Source organism: Ostrinia nubilalis, chromosome 7 (genome assembly GCF_963855985.1).
Source record: "Ostrinia nubilalis chromosome 7, ilOstNubi1.1, whole genome shotgun sequence".
NCBI lineage: Eukaryota > Metazoa > Arthropoda > Insecta > Lepidoptera > Crambidae > Ostrinia > Ostrinia nubilalis.
Genome location: NC_087094.1, coordinates 15,266,897 through 15,290,064, shown reverse-complemented (window position 1 = coordinate 15,290,064; position 23,168 = coordinate 15,266,897). Strand labels below are relative to the sequence as shown.

Below are 23,168 nucleotides of genomic sequence, written 5' to 3'. Positions count from 1 at the left end.
CTAGTCTTACTAATATTATAAATACGAAAGTTTGTGTGGATGTCTGGATGTTTGTTACACTTTCACGCAAAAACTACTGAACAGATTTTGATGAAACTTTACAGTACAGTACAGCAGTACTAGGCAGTCTGTGTTCAACTATCACTCGGGTCGGACGTTCCTATCGCAAGACCTTTGGTTCACTCAGTTCCGATACGACTCTAGTGCTGTGTGTAATTATTTTCGTGAATACACTGAGTTTATTAATTTCTACGAGTGGATTTCATTTTGCCTGAGACCTACGCCATGAACCCTGAACCAGAAGACCCTGTCGCCAGCGACAGCGACGCTCATCCATCCCTGGCGTCGACCAGAATTACAATGTATAGGCTATAATTTATGACGATCTGTGACAAACTAAATTTCAAGCGGGTGAAGCCGCGGGCAATACTACATATTTCATACTAGCTTTTTGCCCGCGACTTCTTCTGCGATGAAGTGGAAAATGGTTCTAATAGAATTAAAATATTCTAAGAAAATTAATTTTGTTAAATGATTATATTTTTTGATATAAAATCTACACATCATTATGTTTAAATATTTGAATACTTACAAAATTATGAGATCTTTCTAAAACAAAATTAAAACACTACACCTGCCGCAGATTTCTTTGTAAACAATGTTTTTTTGTTTTTCCTTCAGGTGCTAAAATCACCAGGCTATTGTGTGCGCATACTCTGGAGTATTCCACATACAACTGGTTGTCGGAGAAGCATAGATTTCCATTAAGTCTACTCCCGCTACCATATGGAACTCCGCTAAAACTCGTGAGGGCGCCAACACTTGCTTTTGTATCGAAAATTAGTATGAGCAGCTGCGCACGCGGTTGCCCGTTGCAGGCTCTATGCAACCACACTATTTTAAACCGTGGTCCCTAAGCATGAGATGGGAAACTGCACTCTCTTGAATTCTCTTGGATTTGATGGTGTTAGGGGAATCCTAGGAATGAATACAGACTTTCCAATGGAATCTCCTCATCAATATTGCGAAATTGCGAGTTGCAATGCAATGTTACGTTTTCACTTGTTATTTTATTGTAATCTGACCTTGATTTTTCAAACACGTGTCAAAATAAAAAAAATAATTTAAATCAAAAGTACTAAGGAATATTTCATTGATATCAACTTAGAAACAAGCACAGATCACAGAAACTAAAGGGAAATGTGACAAGGGACAAATTGGAACATATTGCTTGTGAAAGCAATGATGACAGTAGCGACGTCATTATGTAAACAGTTTATATTGCTTGCATAGTACTAAAGATTATTCGAACGTTGAATACTGATACCGCAATGGATAATGAGCACATAATTTGATTTCTTTGTGTGTGTGAATTTCTAATACGACACTGAGTTTCGAACTCAGCGCATTACTTAGCATCTCTCTATATTTCTATGGAACCAAGTTATCTCCAAAATAACATTCCACACCTTTTTAACCTAGTCAGGTAATAATTTTAATAAAATACGAAGCACGTCATCAATCAATAGGATATATGTATATTTTAGAAGTTAATAAATTATGCATAAAATATAAACACTTTAGAAGTTTAGTTAAATCGTAGAATTTCTGAAAAACAAGTACTAAAATCGTACTGAAAAAAAAAGTATTAATATGTTATCTAATTTATTTATTAAACGTCGAATTTTATCAAAGATTTTGGACTAAAGTTTTTGAAAATATTTTATAGCCAACATAGAAAAAAATTAGGATTCTAAATCGTGAAAGAAATTTTTTTCGGAGCCTATTGCCTCCAAACAAACAAACAAACAATTAAATCTTTCCTCTTTTATTAGTATAGATTTAACAACAGAATAAAACGCTTCTTTTTCTTCTTCACGAAACAAAACTCAAAGCGGATAAATAAATAAACAAATCTTTGGACAATTTCACAGCGCCATCTAGTCCAAAAGTAGGCAACCAATATGCTTGTGTTAAGGGTGCTATCATAATGGATATACTTTTTTATAATTTATTTATTAAATTAAATACATGGTACCTACATATTATACATAGTTACACCCAGATCCGTCAAAGAAATTAAAATTCATCATTTCAATTTCTGCTCGGCCGGCCGACTCGAAACAGCCTCTCGGCATAGTATCAAATGTATTTGGTCGCCGTACAAATCACCGCTTCACGACACGAACGCACGTAAACGTCACGGCGGGAAAAATGACACACGTCCTGCCTTGACGGGCGCTCGCGCCATACTAATCGATGTCGGCTTGCGCATTGTAATTTATACTGATATTCACATCAATATTTTGACAAAGTGGTTACTAATATTTAAACAATAACTGTAGAAATCAATTCTACAATGAATATTCTTTATTTTGGGATACTTTTATTGCAGTTATTGCTGTGTTTTTAAACCAAAAACCACGATCAAAATGTGACGTTAATCTTCAAATTTGCCAAATTATTTTTAGATTTTACTCAATAATGGTAATGAAATTCAAGAATCTATTTCATTAATGAACTACAAGAATATATGTCCGATGATTACTTTATATTTTTAAGCTTATTATATGAGCATAAATAATAGATACAGGACTTTGAAAATGAGTCTGCGGCAATTTTTTCGTAAAATGGTTGTGGGAGATGGGGCACTGTGAATTAAGCAAAAGAGTTTTAGTAAATCCGTTTCATTAATGGTCAACAACAAGGATCGACCTATCTTTCGCAGTTATTAAATAATCTCTGGGTGTTGCTTAAGATAGTAATTCATGCTTCCAAAATCTTAGAAATTCGCACGAAAATGTAAAATGGCTCTTAAGAAAAAAACAGAGCGAAACCAAAGTCAAACGAATTAATAATTACCGACATTTAAAAAAAGTCGTGACTACCTGCGAGAATATAAAGTAAACTTGAATGTTGTAAGACGTTTAAAAATTCCCGAGAAGGCCGAATTCTTTCCTCGAAGGCCGCGGACTTTGTCGTTTCCAAGGAAAGCATGATATCCTTTGATAGTGTATCGGTGGCTAACGCCTCGCTGGCGCCGCGCCCGTGCCAGGTGGAGATTGGACTGCTCAGAAATTCGGAATGTTGCTGACCTTCGGACAACGCCTTAGGAGGTGAGAGGCATAAGCTACTAGCGTTGAATCATTTCTGTTTCGCTAACTTCTGTAGAATGATTCAATTTAATTTGCACCTTACAAATTACAATGTTTCTACCGTAATTATTTTATTTGGCTGACTAGACTACTTCGAATTAAAATTCTTGAAATAACAAAGAAGTATTAAGAGTAGTTTTAGAGGAAATGGTCAAAACATACTACGTACTTTATCATCATCATTTCAGCTATAGGACGTCCACTGCTGAACATGGCGTCCCCCAATGATTTCCACAATGGCCGGTTTGTGGCGGCCTGCATCCAGCGCCTTCCCGCTGCCTTTATGAGGTCGTCTACGTACTTACTTAGTTAGCCTAATAAGACCTGATCTGTGGAAATTAATAGAGTAACATCCCCAGTACCTCCTCCTACCTAGTATTTTGCTTTTATAGCCTGACCAGGAACATAAAAACCCTGGCATAGAGCATGAAGCTACAGATAAAAATGGAGGCCAGACTCCCAATACCTACTTGAAGCACAAACTAAGTATCAGTATCTCGCTCTCTGTGGGCAGACTTGCTCTTTCTAAATAACCAAAAAATATAAAATTGCTCAAATTCAATGAAACCAATGTAAAATCTTTATTTCTTGACACAGGTATCATTAAAAATGATAAGTGTAATTACTGGTAAAACGTTTTAGGAAGAAATTACTGTAAAAAATGTGAAAAATGTTTACAATGATCCAAAGTCGGAAATCACGAAATAAACACTTACGCGTGGAATCTTATGTCACTTCCAGGACAGCACGTACTACCGCAACCACGCACTACAAAATTTTGCACCAATTCTTGTGATAAAACAATGATTATTTCCTGTAAACAATCTCAAACGAAATTAACTGCTTAATAAACAAAATAGTAAACAGCCGCCATGATGGGCCGGATTGGGCCGATGTTGCCACATGGTACCGATTACCCAGGTATTGGGATTGTAATTCCCTGATTCGCCAACACATTAAGCCTAAATGGCCGACAATTTTGTGATTTTTTATTTAACTAGGTAATCTTAGTTTCAAATATTAATTATTTATTTGTTTAACTTCTGATTTGGTTAGTGAATTGGCTATTTCGAAGAATTTACAAGGAGATTTAAATCAGAAGATAGCAATACTACAGTTCACACTAAAAAGAGAGGTAGGGCCGCAGAGAGCGAGATAGATATAAGTAGGTATTTGACTCAAGTTTTTGTTCCAAACTCTGCCCTCCATTTTTATCTGTAGCTTCATGGCATAGAGGCGCGTCAATTGCATTTGATAGTGCAACACTGAGTACAGTCGTACCTGTGTTAAATTAATAGGCTAACTTTATGTATCAGGATTCAGGATTACGGGCTAATTTGATATTTTCATAAATTAACGAAAAAATATTATTATAGGTAACCTGATTTAAATAAACTAATGAAACCATCAATCGAGCTAGTAGGATTTATTTTATTATTCATCAATAATCAAATTCAGAACTTGAATATTCAACTGCAATGTCTGCTCATGAACGCTTCAAACTCGGTACTTCTTTCCCAATTCCATAAAATTCAACACTTAGAAAGTGACAAAAAACTTTAAAATAGGTAGTTGAAACAAACCACAGCTAATTTTCATAGTGGACTGTACTATACGATAAACATGTCAGTCAATTTGACAACCTTTGTTGGAAACATTATTCAATGAAAATATTGTCCGAACCCTTGGTATTTCTCTTCGACTAATACTTTAACACATTGTGAACCACTTTTCTTTCACGACTATAAAAAGATTTTAGCAATTTCATTCACAAAATCAATTGCGCACATTTAAAATAAAGTTTGTTTACACTTTGACAGCAATAAACTGACATGCAAGGTGACATGTCAATGAAGTTTTTAGTAACTGTTGCCATTAAAATAAATTAGTACCATTAGTTTTCCGCAACATGGCGAGGGTTTTTATGTTCCTGGTCAGGCTATACATGCACATATTTTTTTTTTTTTTTTCAAATAATGCCAAGACTTTTATTCTGGTTTATTGGGAAGGAAATCTTTATTTTTCTCAAAAAATAGACATTACCTATAAAAACTTTTTTTTTGGTAGCTTGGCACAACTGCTGAGTTCAAGCTAGCAAGCAACTCCGTCACGACGAGAGCAGAAACAGGGTAAGTGAGAAAAAATCTATTTAATTTTCATTACAGGAAAAATAAATTGCAATGATATTAAGTTAGAATATTATCGGAGTTATATTACTGTCGAAAGTGACGAACCATTCTTCAACCTTTTTAGAGGACAAAGAACACCTGCACCTACAACCACAGTTCTTTACACCGCCACAGATGGCACCAGAGCGTTATCCTTGCTATTTATGAGTGGTACGAAGTTCGCCGGATCACTTTAAAACAAATCAGCTGTTCTATCGTGTAGTCTAGCAATCCCGAAACTTGAGACTTGGACCATACTATCAACGGACTAGGAAAATATTATTTATATGCACTTAATCTTTAGGTAGCTACCATTGTGCGCACCAATTGTTATGTAGGAACCTATAGCCATAATTTAATGGTGCCATTTGCATTATTTTGTAAGGGTAATAAATTTAAGTAGGTAGCTGTATAAACTGCCACCAGGACGTGGTAGGTAGGCAGATACTGACGTCAAATAATATTCTGTTTTCGTTTGTAACAACAATTTATAGCACCCGTGGTCTTGACTGTTAAAGAAGTGTGTTCCCCCTAGTGGTTCCGGCTTCGATATCCAATTTGATATACCTACGTTTGAGGGACTTAGGAGATCCAGATTCCAGACCCATACCCAATTACCCATAGCGTTACTTAGAAAATTAGGTACACACATTTCAAATGGGATATGGGACTATTCCCACCTCTCGTTCCCACCGTTGCAACTCCTGTGTAGCCAGGATCTACAGCTTGACCGCCATAAAAACGCAACCAATGAAGATCAAGTTTGACCCGGGGGTTTAAACTGTCATTGGACCCGCAACGAAATTAATTAGAAGAACATAGGAGGAGTTCGAAGTTAAGGTTTCAAATTCGTTCGAATTTCAAATGGGATGCCTCCCAGCTGGCATCCTTCCTTTAACTTTGTAAATGTTTAGGATTTGTACCCCCTGTGGACGCTTTACCTATGGTTTCTAAGTCAGAGGAAAAGAAATTTACCTACCGCGAAAGGACATAGGGCAGGATTCAGCTACTGATTCTTTAAATGAAAGTGTTCGACAAAAAATCTCGTTCATCTTTATTTGTGTAGATATGCATGAGGTTACATCAACCGATAATAAGGCTTAATTAAACCTAAAGATCTCTGACAACCCTTAATCTTACAAAATCAACTAAATTACCTTCTCCGTCAATTCCAATCACATTCGATGATACACCGAAGCTTAGTCACTGATTGCCCAAGAAAACAAAAATGCTTGCCATTTAAATTTATTATTGGTTTCACCTTCCTATATTGAGGCTGAGTAACAGTGTAACGCTCTAGGGATCTGACGCAGAATGTGCACTTCGCAATATGCGCTTTTTCTATCCAGATGTAAGCTCAAGAGTTTCATAATCATCATTATTTCAGCCACAAGACGTCCACTGCTGAACATAGGCCTCTCCCAATGACTTCCACATCGCACGGTTGGTAGCGGCCTGCATCCAGCGCCTTCCTGCTACCTTTATCAGGTCGTCGGTCCACCTTATGGGTGGACGTCACACGCTGCGTCAGCTCAAGAGTTTGTTTGTACAAATTTTGTATGTAAAAGTGCGCATTTTTCCGAAGTTCCTCTGTGTCGGACCAGACACTAGGTACTACCATTATGATGTAGAGTCAGACGTTTCAGCAGCACATTGGAGCACTGGATCTTTAATAATTCTCCTGCACTCATTCAAATAAATAAGGCATACTGAAGATCTACTTACGCCCGTATTCACAAACTTTAGGTACTATGAAGTCTCACAGATCACAGTGCGCGTGGACGCACAGGTTGACACATGAACCATTCACAGAGCTCTATTCAACCCTGTGCGTTCGATTTGCTGCTTCACTTAAGTAAGCATCGTTTGTGACTTCTTTAGTAGGTATCGACGTAGGTACTTAAGTAACGAGTATTTTACTCGTGCCTACATAGGTTACAGCATAACAGATTTGTAGTAAGAATCTTTCCGATATGTGGTAGGTGGTGAGGGTAGGTGATCCAATGTAATAATACAGTTTTGATTGATCACATCGATGTAATCGTCTATGTTTACGAAGCGTCTACAATCAATCTTGTTTTTGTTTAGGTTTATCCAAGAATTAAATGGGCAAGGACGACGAACTCTACCATTTAGGTAACGGTTCTTTAAGATTTCTGGCGTAGGTAATATAATTAATGTACTAGTTCGTTTCGATTTTTTTTACTTTTATAAGGAAAGTGTGTCCCACCAGGGAATCGAACCCAAAACAGTCTTTCGGCTACTCTCTAACTATTTAGTCGACAGAGGCTTAGAAGGCAACGATAAGATTGTCGTTGACTTGACGACTAACAAGAAAAGTTGTTCAAAGTTGATTGAAGGCACTTAAACCAACAAATCAATTAGTCTTACAAAAACAAAAGCAAGCTAATCGGTACATTGCAATAAGATGATAAGTTGAACATCAAGTGCCATTCATTCTTACACAACCACCCCCCACTTTTCGACCTCCCCTCCCCGCTTTTGGGGAAAGGCACTTTCACTCATGGAATTCGTCTGCTGGTGACGTCATCTTTGCGCAAGGTGATGCAATTCACCATTTTGTGAACTTTTGTCTGGTCTCATTTGTTTTTGGAACAGTTTTCTAGGCCGATTGTGGTTGGAAAATTCACAGTATGATTTAACTATTCTGTGCAAACAGAAATTAGCAAATTGCCAAAATATACTAACATTGACACTATTTCGAGTGTCTGAAATGGGTGACTTAGGTCTAACTATGTTTTTTAAAAGGAAGAGGTCTGTTTAAGTAGCTTCTAGCTCTACTTCTAGAAATACTTAGAATAAGTAGGTAGGTAAGTATTCAGCTCTCAAGTTAAAAAACGTAACAGTATGTTGTATCTACTATTAAAAAAAACAGGTTTTCTCCACGAGCTCTCAACTATAAATAGCCTTAAGTGATAAATTAAACAAAACATTTTAATAAATGGCCATTTATTTATTTAATTTTAAATTACATTACAATGATTTATAAAATCTAAATTAGTTTGGTCCTGTAATAGTGTTATTATAAAACTAACGCTAACTGCGTTGCTTAAGTACAATAACATTAATTCTGTTGTAACTTAGTTATACCCCATCACCTTTACACGATACAATGTACAGTCGGCGGGTACACACAATCACAATTTTCCAAATTTTGTCCCCAATAAAGTTGAATATTGTCTATTTGGCACAAAATTCTAATTTGAATCAAATCCAAAATAATCTTTACCAATCGCGACCGCCTCTGCGAAATAAAATATTTCATACTTAACTTACATTTTCTGTGTGACGTAACTCGTCACCGTTTTAGCACAAAAACACTTTTATAAAGTATACTTTTAGATTTACATAAATCTATAATAATCTATATCTAGAAATATCTGAGAAAATAATCTCTTTTAACATCACTGTATATAAACAAGGCGTGACTTGTTTTTTTATTTATTTTCATAAATCTTTTATCGTGTATTTACAGAACACTTATCCTAAAAGTTCATAGAACGTACGATTTAATATAACATAGTTATATGGGATAAACATTACCAGCTTTCGGCGAGAACGATGACTCTGTTTAGAGTTTATACCGTGAGGTGCATCGTTATCGCTTAGTCGCCGGTAAAAAAAAAACTTAAGAACTAATTAAAACGAGTCCCGTCCAATAGAATTCTGGAGAAAATTACCTTTCCCGAATTTTATGGAGGGTAAGTACGACGCCTAATAGTCCGGGTCTCTGCGAAGGACGTTAGACCGAAACGTTCAGCTGTCAACGAGTTTGCGCTGCGTTGAGTTTTGCGTGTGCGCCGCAAAACTCAAGTAGCCATCGTTTTGACCGCATTACCGCGGCTCACGTACATATTTACAATAATTTACATTTCTTACAAACTAAAGTATTGCAGGCGATTATAAGCAGTACGGGTGACAGAACTGGTACACCAGCCTCTGACTGCGCTCAGTTTTCTTCATGATGCCCTTCTTGTAGTATTGCCTGATGCTCCTGGACAGTTTGTCGTAGTTCATCGCTGGCCTGTTCTTCCTCTTGCCCCACAGCCTGGCGACACGCACTGAATCCTCAATCTTGAAGACTCCGTTACCTGCGAAAACACGACATGAATTTAGCAACGTTTGCTAAATTTATTCCATTGCTAATCGGATCGAGAGTTTGTTTTTCGGAGACAGAGAATATTCCACGTTTTATAGATTTAAATAAATTAACTAAATTCTTACAAATAGTAATGACTATAACATAGTAGGTATGTTTAAAAATCTTTGTAAGTTAAAACCTCTACATAAAGTTTTGCATCATAATCGGAGCGGTAGGTAGCATTCAATTTTATTTTGCCATATCTTTAAATACAAATAACGGTAACTCTATTATTTCTATAGCCCGTTAGGACTTACTCCCGGGAATACTAATTTCTTGAATAATTTTTGAAGTCATTTTAACCCGTCTTTCATGGAACTTTTCAAAAAGGATTCTCCTACTACATATTTTATCCCTTAAGCAAAATAATTCCAATGACAATGTTTTAACATTGCGTTAAAGTACATCGTCTCTTAGGCCAGTCACGAAGCGGAGGAGTAACATTTCAGCTCGGTTTAAAGTATTTCGCTAAGTACCTCACAGATGGCGAGTAACTGGCTCGCTCACCTTGGCTCTCAGAATGTCGCTACACAAATAAATTTTCCAACAATGAATTGGAGGCATACGTTTAACATTTACGATGATTGGTACACTGAAAACGTTCAATTCAATAAAGCAACTGGAAAAACCCTTGTTATAAATTCCATGTCAATAGCCAATTACAGCAGCTTGGAACAAAGGAAGCGTGTAGCAACTAGTTTGATGTTTATGATTAATTATTTACTTGCGTATACAGTGACAAGTTATCTGAACGAGTTTAACGAACTTATTTACTTGTGATGATATTTTGGTATGTGTGAACTTAATCTTAGAAGGTGATAACGAACTCCAAACACGAAAATAAATAGGTAAGTAACTAACAAACAACGAGCCAGAAAAGGAATGTAATGGAACTCTGAACTCCCCTATTGTTAATTCAAGTTTTGCATTATCTTTTTGTTTTATGGCTTAGGTTGACGACAGAAACTTAGGTCATAACCCTGGTGTCAGAAATTATGGTGGTAATAGTCGTTTGAAATGGCGTAATAATAATATAGCAAAAAAAGGCTTAGAATAAAGGCTCTCCGAAGCACTGAATTACCTTAAATACAATGCAGCAGTGTGCTCAATTTCGGGAATGGAAACGATGATTTTCCGAATCGAGAGATTCTAACTCTCTAACAAATAGAGCATGGAGGCATTGCATTATGGATAGAAACGACCAAATGACAGTACTTAGAAAATTGTTGAGGCCAATGCAACAATGTTAAACACATTTTGCTCAAGACAAAGGACATTTTAAACGCAAAGTTCAACAAGTAACATTAAGCTCCGCGTCTGATTGAAAACTTAGCTATCGAGATTCCATTCATGCGCCTATGTTTTATTCAATAGAACTGCATTCCTAGCAATAAATATTTTACAGCAATATTAGACGACGAGGCAAATAGATAAATTCCCGTCCATATGATTGCGCGTCTAAAGCAAGATAAATTTTAATAATTTATACTATTTTTCCGAGCAAATCTAAAGCGGTTACTGAAAAAAGGGAATTCATAGAGATAAAATGCCATACTAAAGCTGTTTATCGTCATTTACCTATTCTGATTTCCATCTATGATACTGTTAAGACGTTTAAAAAGATTATGACAAGCGTGTTTTTGTGTCAGTATCACATCATCACTTATAATAAAATTATACATAATACCTAAGTAGTACGAGTATTCCCTGTCTCCGAAATCAATTTGATTTGTGTTATCATACTAAACATTGTACTCACTTCTGTCGAGCCATCGTATCGCTGAGCCATGGATGTGGGGTGATGCCAGTAGCTCCTTGAGGAATTGCCAGAGGTGTATGTGTGTGCTGCCTGACTTTGCCTTGCCTCCTCCAGTGCCCGCACTTGTCCCGGCCGGTTCTGAGTCTTCGTCTGTGAGATAAAAGTCATTGTTAATACTGTTATCATTATAATTTATTAGCGACGGTGTTTTGTTTTATAGCTTGTTTTTAACCCTTGTATAAGACGTGATAGTTTCATTAACATTGATACTCGAAAATGTTCAAACCTAAACTGTTTACTTTATAAAATTGTAAAAAAATCCTCCTATTTAGATACTTTGATATTTTTGCACCGATCTGAATAACTTTCATCACCCTTATTATTTTGAACAGCCTCCTGCCTCCGTAGCTAATAAGAATTCATTACAAAATTTTTTCGTTAGAAAAATAGTTGACTACAAATTGCGATCTCAGAAAAACTAAGTGTCATATGCGTCCCACATGCATACTAAAAGAGCACTGAAGATTAACGTCTAAACTCAGCATTATTAAACAATTTAGGGGCATTAAGGGCCGGGTAATGACACTGGCGAGAAGAAAAACGGCAACAATCAGAGTCTTGAGCATTCTGAGAACTGTAAAGTTGCCAGTAATCTGTTCCATGAAGCAAAGAGGCTAGACATGTCTGCTCCACATAATGATGATATTATTATTTTAAAATGCTACTCGAGCACAAAGTTATGAGCTCCTTTGAAAAGGAACAGGCTGTGATTTACAGACATACACAAAAAAGCAGTCTCTCCAGCTTTATTTTTCCTATAGTCTCATTGCGTTTCAACAAAAAACCGCTTCGATTCAACGGAAATGTATTTTTACTTTTATGCTATAAACAAACTCTATTTTTACACCAGCCAACCTTCAGTATTTTCTATCTGTACAAACATTCAAACGGTTTAGACAGATAATGTTTACACCGACGGTAAATAGCAACATTCTATTTAGAGAAGAAAGCCGTGTGTAGAAAGGAATGTTACATAGAATTTGAGGAATATAAGGTTTTGCGAATAATTTACGCGAACATGGAACCTAAGATACCGCTAACAGAGTCGGTATTCAGGCTTCGCTTATTGGGAATAGTGACTGAAGGTAGTAAAGAGATAAACGAAAGAAACATTGAACAAAGTGACACTTACGACTCAAAGCTTGCAGCCACCACAAACGTTGGATTTCTTAAAGCACTTTGAGCCGTATTTAATGGGGATAATAGAAAATTTTGTGATGTCGGTAAATCTATCGTGGCCAATACGACCTTGTGAGTCCGGTGACACCACTCATACGAACTGGGTCGTCGTAAAGCGTCACAAAAACTCGGCTGGACGTATAAGGGACCAGAGCTGGTATACCGTCTAGAGCCAGGAACAGAAACCAATAGGGACGAGGTCTGATTGATGGATTAACTGTAACAGGCGTGGTTCGCTCAAATAACATGGAATTTAATGCGCATTATTGTAAATTGTTGGTCATTGATTTTAAAACAGTTCTACTTCAATTATACGTGATTCTGTCAGGTATCCATCATCCAGATTAATATCATCCTTTAATGTATTATTGATAAATATGGGATGATTTGAAGATATTATAGATATGATTACGAAATGAATCGAATCAAACAAATATTGATTGAAAGAAATGCAACAGGAGTTATTTATTCGGTTCTTTTCCATTAATCTCATGATTGGAGCATGTATGAGTTTCTTCGCAAAAGGAATAATTGTAGGCTGCTATTTCCTGTGGTGCGGCCTAGCACTTTTTTATAGATTACTGTGAAGAGGAAAGTAGGTGCGGAGTGATTGTTTATCTCTTACATGAAGTTAAATCTTTACTACAATTTCCTGTACTTGCAATTGGAGATTAAGTCCTACCATATTCATTTTTCATTCATCCCGTCCTCCTTTCATTACACATTCAGAATTGATTTGAGCTTTATCTTATTTTGCCATTCTTGATTATTTTATATTAAGACCGAAACATTTTATTAGCGCGTAGTTATTGACATGTCATCATTTAAGAGTTTAATTGTAAGACTTCCTTCTCTAAAATTTTGCATGTGTCTATTATTATTCTTTGTTTCTTTCACCTGTGATATGTCATCGTCATCAATCCTTACTGGATCAGCTCTAACACTTGGTCATTTATCATTAGCAAGTTCTGCAGCTTCAGCTGTGTGTGTGCCGCCATCATCTACGAGTAACGGTCAGCCACAATGCTCTGATGCATCGCTGTTCCACATCGCACTGACACGTGTCAGGTTATCCACTTTTTATTCTTCTTTTACTTATCTAGATTACCTTATGCTTACTGAATTAAGTGTATCTTTCAATAACATGTTTAAATGACACTATATTAGGTAGGTAACTAGATAGTAAATGAACTACTAGGTTTGAACATCTTCGAAAATACGAATATAATAAAGTCAGCGGTGATATTTTTAGACATGATTTCAATGCTCACTACTTTATCGTACCTTATTGATAATGTTCGATTCGATGATAAGGTAAGCGTATTATGGAAAGAGCATTGACGTAATGTAGTTTGTAGGCAATTATTTAAATTTTGGTAATACGTACCATCACTCATGTCGTCAGCTGAGGGTAGACCGGCAGGTGTGGGGTTCGGGGAGGGCTGTTGATGTTCAGACCACTGTGTAGGCCTCCAAGCTTCATGTCGGGCAGCCTTCCAAATTTCCAGTTGTGCGTACAGTGTGCTTCCAGCCTAAAACAAAGCAATATCGTTACCACGTGACCAAATACCTTTTGATAACCCTGTAATTATATTTGATGACATCATTGTGACGTCTTACAATGAAAAGAACACTATTAGTTTTGTGATGAAGATAAAGATTTTTCTCATAATCCCTACTAAATTTAATAGTCTACTATTGTATCTAAACAACTCTTATGCAAGTAATTCGATAAGTTTTCGAAGTGGACAGATGTAAACAAGTCGGTATTTGTATGCAAGTACGGACGACATCAAGTCAAGTTGAACATTGTGGGATCATAAATGGTTGTAATACGGGCTATTTTGTGAGAAAATATATAGACTGATGTGCCGATGTTTGTACAAGGAACGTGCGCGCGGGCAGACTTTCATCGGCCTTGGAGAAAGTCTGAGCAGCGGTGCGTACCTTATCTGCTATTACCCGGCCGCTTACATAGCCATGTACCGAGACTAGACTACTAAGAGTAGTCCCACATCTTTCAAAATCGATCGGATTATATAAGTTGTGACAAAAAGATTGTTGTCATCAAAGTTGCAAAGATGATAATTGATATAAGAATTTATAACCTTGATCGTGTAGTCAGGAAAACAGACAATGAAATATCTCTTGAAGTAGTGTTTGTGGATAAATAATACCTAGTTAAGGATAATATTAGTAGAAAGGAGGAAAACCGAATTCGGTTTTCCTCCTTTCTACTAATATTATCCATTATTAGTTTTGTAATTGTTATGTCAGCGGCTACAATTGTAGCCGCTGACATAACAATTACAAAACTTGTTTACAAACAAGCTGCAATGCAACGAGGCGAATTGCATAATAAATAACCCGGTCAACCCTAAACGGATTTCCTCTGAAGCCTCAATATGAAGGCTGCATAACTATTTTTTATCTCTTTCAAAGTAGACCGTGCTTTTATCGTAATTGAATGGTGTAGCAACACTCATAAGTTATTTTTTTGAAAATGTTGCTATGAAAATATCAGCAATGCGTCAAAACGAGATGTGCTTAAATCATACCGTTTTGGTTAACATATTCTTAGGTATAGTTTATAAACTGATAAGTAAGGTAAGTAGGTACCAATTAAATACTGATGTTATGACTTTGATAAAATGTAGGTACAATGACATTGTTAAGAAAACAATATCGATAATATTTGATCTATCATTATTTGAATAAAAATAGCAGTTAAATTGTCAAGTTACGGCGTAATACTTGTATTTAAAAAAAGTGGATGAGCCTTCTACTTGAAGAACAACTTAAGTTTACCGACATTAATAAAATGAATTCGAAGAATACAGCAGTGATGTAAGCTAATCGATGCCAAAAAACATAGGAAGCAATTATTGAAATAGGTGTTGATGATCTAAGGAACAGTCTTCGGATTGATGGCACTAAATAAGTGTTTCAAGATTTTAATGACATCAAATCCAAATCTGTTATAGATCATTAAGTAATCACCTCCAAAAATAATCTGTACCAATATCAAGCTAATTGTTTTAACAAAAAATGCTTCGGCCAAATATACACACTTGTATAAAACAACAAAGTAGTAAATTAACAAGGATACAAAGGATTTTGCCGAAGTTAAAACATTTTATGTTATGATGACTTCTGTAGAAATAAAGGTCACCGAATTAATGTTTACTTGAATTAACTGAGTAAACTCAATGTTTATCGTGTACACATGAATCAATCTAGTAGACTTTGTACCGATAACGTACGCCCTCGATCGCTCCCAGGGTTAAATTATTATCGCAATGAAAATAAGCTGTTTCTCTACGATGTTCTTCGTCACTTAATTGCGCCTTACATCATTAAGGTATATCAAATGTTTTTGCTTAGTAATTGCTTACGTTTGCTTGTAATATTCAAGTAACTTGACAGTGTTCTTTTTTTAGTCTGACTGTCAATGCTCATAATAAATATCATCAGGCAATCCATAATTGAAATCACATCATACTTAATTTTTATTGCAAAAGAGCACCTATTACACTCACTCAATAAAGATACTCCAGTGTTTACATTGACATGCCGTTGTCTGTACATAATATCTGAATTTGTATTTTAATTGTTTCTTACTTGTGGTGCTCTCTGATTGAAATCCTCTTCTGTTAAAGCAACTAGGGCAGCTCCGTCCATAGCGAAATATTCTGTAGGTACCATCGGCAGGTTGAAGTGTTGCAATGTGAACATGACCCACGCTTTTACGTCAGCAGTACTCCATAGCATAGGATCTGAAACAAACTTGGCATTTAGAGAGTCGCACTCGACTTAACTTGTACCTACATGATGATTTAAATTTAAAATTATAGACAGATTATAATCAATTTTACGATCAGCATCATCAGTACATAAGTCAACATAAACATCAAGTGGATGAGCAGCTTACGTAACCAATCGTTCCATCGCGATTCTCAGAATCAATTTATAAACGCGTTGTTCTAAGCAGTAGCTGACATGTTATCTACATAGAAACGCTGATTTTTTACCGCGTTGAGGTCAGAGTGACGTCATTAATAATTGCCGCCTGTAGTACTGATGTCAAGATATACGGCTACTACGTTCCCATGTCATTTCAATTCATATTCATCGTACATAATTCAAGTTACATTCTTTGCGTATGTTATCTACGTGACTGTTCGTATTCTCGCCATTTATAGCTATTCACCTTTAGTAAATGACTAATGATTTTGGTTGACTCACCTGGTGAGATTCCTAGCACTGTGCAGGTATTGTCCATGTCTCGTTTTGACTGCTCGATGGCCATTGAAAGGACGCGGTCAATGTCTGGCGCTACTAAAGGTTCATCGCCTCCGCTGCTTTCTTCCATTTTGACAGTCCCTAATTCTAAGGGGATAGGTTTTAAGTTAAACCGCTTCTGGAATGTAGTGTCTTCGAGGGCAGATCTGAGGAGAATGTGATCCCGTGGTTCTTCCACTTCTATTTTGGGTGTAAGATAATTTTGCTGAACGCTCTCTTGTAATATTTGGTTCTCTTTGAGTAGTTCTTCAATGTCAATGTACTCTTCGTGTTGTGGTACGGGGGAGGAGTATTGATTGTGGCTGCCGTATGAGGCGCATGAGCCTGACGGGGATAGGGGGTAAGGAGAGGCAAAGCCGGGAACCGCTAGTCTGTTTGGTTCCTCTTTGATGTAGACTGGAGGGGAGTTGAATTGATGTGAGTAGGGTGAGGCTGGTTGTAAAGCCACTGTGGGAATTGAGCCTTCGTCTGAGGAAGGGGAAGGTGTGGGGTATCCTTCGAAGTCGTAAAGGCGTTCTAGGATGTTGTTGTCTTCTGGATAAGGCGGTGGTGGTTTCGCGTGTGGGTTTGGTGGGGAGTGAAGCATCGGTTCTGGTGGCGACGCTGCTCCTAGGAAGCGAAGGAGGTGGTGAAGGTCCACAGGCGAAGCTGGGACCGCCCTCTCGCCCTGGGATGCTGATGGTGGGCTGCACCCAGAACGGGGCACTGTTTGTGGCATCTGTTGACAAAGGAAAAACACTTATAAGAATTGGTTTCTAAGAATGAAAATCACGTGGCGGTTACACGACCAGTGCAAATTCTACGAGCAAATAAGAGCAACTGGGTGCTAATTTCATGTTTTAACTTCGAATTTGTCGCTGGCTGTAAAAATTTCGCCAACAGCAACTACGTCACAAAAGCTCTGCGTGTGATCTGACGCACCTTATAAAGAACCAGATGTCCTAAACATTTTCATTCAGACCAACGTCAAATCTCCAGATGTCGTAAACAATTTCAGGCGTTGTATATTTTAACGTTACGTCAAGACTCTATATTTAGGAGCGATGATTAATGAAGATTAAAGATTTAAAAACTGTTGGTCGTTTAAAATGGTATTCGCTGTTTTAATGGCTTATGTATGTTAATATGGTAGAGTAAAAAATATGACATTAATTGTATGGCGCTTAGACTTGCTACTTTAATCGTATTGAATTTGAGATCGAACGCACAAGCACATTTGTTTTTATTTTTAAACGTCTATCTGAAATATTTAATTTTTATTAATTTTTGTTTTTAATTATTTCGTCTCCTAATTAGTGATACAAGTATATTTTTTGTATTTTATCACTCACTCTTAACAAAGTCAGTCCCATCTCAGCCGTCACAAAGCACCCACTAAGCCACTCTTGCGCATCTCCCACAATGAAAGCCATTTCAGGTCCGACCGGTCCGTTGAGCTAATCAACTATGAGCATTATCATGAACTGGATACATAAAACAATAGCTGCTATTTACATGTTTCTCATGGGTATTTATAACGCATTATCTACTAACTAGTGAGTGTTTTTCATTATAATTCCTACGCTTTTTTTTATTTGATCTCATATTGAAGTTCAGAGGTATCGGTTTTCGCATTACTCTCGCCTAATTTTAATTTATTCCTACGCTATTACATTTATAAGTTAAAGGTTCCATGACAGTAAGCTATCCCTCGGGACTACTCAACCTTCACTGGAAGCCAAGCTGTAGATCTTGGCTGTACAGGAGTTGCAGACGCGGGAAAGAGAGGTGGGATTAGTCCCGTTATTGGATAAGTTCCTTTTATGTGAATTAACTGTTCAAATACATACTTTCTCCGCGTGACTAGTATAGAAAAAATGCCCATACTAAAACTTGTACAGTTTATTAAAGTTTGTTTTGGAAAGTTTTTCGAGATAACAATGTAAATCTTATTGGGAAAGTTGTTGTTTTGGCGAAGAAAATTTATTAGTTAGAAGAAAGGACATTTATTAACGACTGAGCTTTATTTCGTTGCTTTGCAATGTAAATGAATTTTTAAATAAGTTACCAAAACATATTTTCCTAAATCATCCAACGTTAGTAAATTATTTACTTGAAATTAAGTTAAGATAAAAATATTTTATGAAAAATGAGGAAATATCTATTAAACATTTAAGGAATGTAGTCAAACTGGCAAGATTATGATTTTAGCATGCAAATGTTGGCAAAAATAGTTTTAAAATATTCTAGTTAAATCCATGCGTACTCATGATGACATTTTTTTTGCGTTTGATGTAAACATAGGTTATTCAGACAGTAAAAGATAAATAAGTTCATTGTTTAACATTTATTTTAAATATTGAATGAGACAGCATGTCAATTTATAATGATTTTAACAATTAGCAGCCGGTATTTTTACTATAATATTACGTTACATATGCTAGTGATTTTAAATGTATTCTGCAATTAGCGTACGTTCTTCTCAATGACTTAATCTTAATGAATAGTACTATATCATCAGTAGTCGTTACTTTTGTGGCTAAATGTGTTCAAAAACAAGTCTAGCCTTTAAAAAGTCAGTTTGAAAATCTTTGCCTAACTTTCTCTCTCTCTTTCATTAATTAAATTAAAGCACCTAAAAGTGAATGAGTAGGTTGGAAAATATCTTAATCGTTTGCTGAATCATTATCAAGTACATTAACAATTCAACTAGTTAGTAACAAACAGATTAATAATGTGCAAGTCATCTTAACTAGTAGAAATTATTTTAGTTAAACCAATACTATTTATAGTAACTAATTTACCTTTGAAAGCCAAACTGTATCGTTTTAGTCACAGATAAAGATTAGGGACGAAGAACTACAACTTATGTGATAACTTGAGACATTAGAAGCCTGAAATATCTGTAAGTAGGGCTGTGACATCTGATCTTACCTAAATATACTCGTAAATAACTCAAAGGTGACTGACTGACATAGTGATTTATCAACGCACAGCCCAAACCACTGGACGGATCGGGCTAAAATTTGGCATGCAGGTAGATGTTATGACGTAGACATCCGCTAAGAAAAGGTATTTTACGAAACTCCACTCCTAAGGGGGTAAAACGGGATCCACGCGTACAAAGTTGCGGGCGGCCGCTAGTAATCGATAAAGTAAGAGACTACTCGATAATTTGGTATATTATTATCTAACGGTGGCATAGCTCCCTTTGTTGGTGCTCATAGTATTATTTTAATAACACAATCACCTAATTGTAATGTTACTGCAAACATTTTGTAACTTAATAGTGTAATCTCCTTTTATATCCTAGCCCAACCTCCGTTACATTCCACATCCTCATTTTACGCGTCGCCAAGGAAGTAGGCCTAATTCTAAAAAAAAACTAGACAATGTTGATGCTGACGTCAGCTAGCCGGTCGTGACTGTTCGATAGCTTGATACAATTCAAGACCTTGGGGTTTTCATGCGTACGCGGTGAACGATCCGTGAATGAGGGATTACGATCAATGAAACTGTTTTGACTGACTGACGAAGTTATGTGTGACTCTCTTTATCTAAATCTGGAGAAGAGAGATCATTTCCACACCCTTTCGTACTTGTGATGGAACTGTGATTGTATATTGGCACTCCATTATCCCAGCTATTCATGGGACTTCTTTACGTATCGACTCTATCCTCTTTTGTCTCTAACAGAAGTCTCATTCTTCGTCAATGATGAAACTGTGTATATGCAACTTTATTATGATGATGATCATGAACTGCTAAACTGCTAAATTCTCATACATTAATATTGACTTTATTTTTATTTGTTTCTCATCAGAAGTTTTATAAAAGAACTAATTATCTATAAGTATCTGTAAAAAGCATCACAGAGATCAATCAAGTAAAATAAAACTGGCGCTACGTCGATATCTTATGGGATATCTTCAACCATCTTCATCTAATATGTAGACACACACGATAGATTGTCAAAGCCAACAGCAGCATTAAGTTGTTATCACTAACAAGTACTGCCACACCTACCAATGGTTTTCATGGCCTTGACATTCTCGGCATTACACGCACTTGCCGTGTTTGAACGGAGGATCACGATCAAGCAGTGGTGGTATGCTGCTTATTGTTTGGCTCCCACGTACGTGGAGTTGTAATTCTTTTATCTGAATTAGAAGACTTTACATTATGTAATATTCTGTTTATTAAGCTCTATACAAACGACAGCATATCAGATATTTTTACTGCAAGGTCACACCTATTACAATATAGGTACCGTCGTCTATAATGTCTATGTCATAGCTTCTAAGCTAAGCTTTTGCGAAATAACAGTCTCACCTACAAAGAATAAACGACAATGTCTTCATACAGTTCTTTTAATCGTTACTTTATAACTACTCGTAGCTCTTCTAACACCAAGTTTGACATCTCCAATTTCGACAAGTAGGTGAACGACTCTAAATTCTATTACATTGGCATAAAGATTGCATCTTCAGAAAATTGTAAAGGCTGTACAAACACGAGCAAGAGTAGCTTTGTATTTGAATCTATACCTTACTGCGTCGGGATAAGATCGGCGCACAAAAGATCCGCTAGTTAACTGACTGGTAGTTTTGGAAAGAACATGTTTTCTATTCTAAACCATAATGCAATGGGTTAAGGTTTATGCTTCGAATATTCCAAGAGTTACTGACGGAGCACCGTGAAGCAGTTAAGGTAAGAACCTTAGCTAAATTTAGCATAATCCAACAATAACCACTCGGCTCTCGTTACGATGCCTACCTGAGATTAAACGTAATTGCCCATTAGTTTGTGTTTTTTCTTTGTTACCACCTTAGAACCAGATCTATCTAAAGTTTTTGGGTTTCCCACATCCAACGTTATGTTTTTGATGACAATTTATGGCACTGGTTTGGTTTAATGCCTTTGGTTATGTTAGTCGCAGTCTGTTTACATTGGATCTTGAATCCTCTTTTATTAGAATGTCAAACTTAAGTTTCTTTTAAGCACATATCAAAAAGATTGAATGCGCCATCGAATCAAACAAGTTGACTCTGTTATTAAACGTGAATGAAGTTGAATAACTGTACAATCAATTGAAAATATAATTCATTGCTTGCTTGTATTATTATAATACTTGGTAAACACACTTGTTACTTGTTAAATTATTAACAAATTCCAAATAACCTTACATAATGTTTGCTCTGCCGGTGAACGTCAATTGAAAAGCCTTCTCAAAACCGTACCGAAGCCACAAAGTGGTATTAGGACACACACTCCTATCCTCTATCTTACCTAACGCGTAAACTGATCAACTCACTTGATATAGCCAACTTTCACCCTCCATATTAAGTCAACGTTAATGTCACTTCAATATAAAAACAGCAAAAACCGCACTCACAGAGTCACGTCCGAATGTCAAAATGCGCCGGTACCGCGTCCATGTTGCAAGTTAGAGGTTAAGCCGGCCGGTGTATACGATATGATTTGCGTAACTAAAGATTTTTTTGGTCCATGAGTGCGTGTGCACGGCGGATAGTTCACACAGCCACTGAGCGATACTCAAGCGCCGGAGTCTGAGCTCAATGGACCTGCGTCATAGCGGGAAGTACGCTCAAACAAACTAATATAACTTTTAATAGAACCTACATCGGAACAACGCGTCACACTGCATTCAATTATTTGTATGACGTCTTAAAATCGATTGTTAATTTCCACTATTTAGTGCATTGATTTGTTAATGAATATTTTGGTGATTGAAGGTTCCACTTCCTAAAGCAGAATTGGTAATAACTAGAAAGATACTTCCTTGACTTTTTACCAATCTACCTATATCATAATTATGTTCTGGATAACGTTCGCTGATATCATATATCTGAAAAAGTTGTTATTCTTGATATTTACCGATATTATCTCAAAATTTTACAGATCCACTTAAACCCTGATAGCTTTCTATTGACGTAAACCTTTATCACGTTGTTTATCAAAAAATCGTAAATAAGTTCTAGATATGTCATTTCCTTCTCAAATACGAGATTTCCTTCTCAAAATCCTTAATGCACTGCTCAAATCGTCACAGTTGAAAACGTAATAACATCAACATCATCAATAACGTCAAGGTACTGACCCAATGACGGTGCTTCTAAGGAAATCGAGATCAATACAATGTGGTTAGGCGTCATGATCATATCATCACTACCTATCCATTAGGATCCAAACGTCATTGATGACGTTGTAACGTAAGAAAACCGTTGGGCTTGATTCTATTGTTTTGATTGGTAAAATTAGGGTGTGGAATATACATTAAGAAATGATGATGATTAGGCTGGTGATAGAGAGACATATTTTGTGAGCTTGTTTAAAAGATCCTCTGGAGTGACGTAAAAGGTTTTTATTGTTTAAAAGTTTAT

At 36.4% G+C, this 23,168-nt stretch overlaps 1 protein-coding gene across 4 annotated transcripts in view; it reads right to left on the bottom strand.

Annotated features, from left to right (window-relative positions):
- Nucleotides 1-8,276: 8,276 nt before the first annotated feature.
- LOC135073397 (DNA-binding protein D-ETS-4-like) overlaps nucleotides 8,277-23,168 on the bottom strand; it is a 51,019-nt gene continuing 36,127 nt past the window's right edge. For 2 of the 4 annotated variants that reach the window (XM_063967575.1, XM_063967574.1), the window contains exons 2-6: nucleotides 16,729-17,503; nucleotides 16,105-16,259; nucleotides 13,871-14,015; nucleotides 11,245-11,394; nucleotides 8,277-9,435 (exon numbers count right to left, since the gene is read on the bottom strand). In XM_063967575.1, the coding sequence (XP_063823645.1) occupies nucleotides 9,245-9,435; nucleotides 11,245-11,394; nucleotides 13,871-14,015; nucleotides 16,105-16,259; nucleotides 16,729-17,503 (1,416 nt within the window). In that variant the 3' untranslated portion in view covers nucleotides 8,277-9,244. Of the gene's footprint in view, nucleotides 9,436-11,244; nucleotides 11,395-13,870; nucleotides 14,016-16,104; nucleotides 16,260-16,728; nucleotides 17,504-22,078; nucleotides 22,302-23,168 lie in introns of those variants that run through there. The other 2 variants (XM_063967577.1, XM_063967576.1) reach the window with 2 other exon arrangements.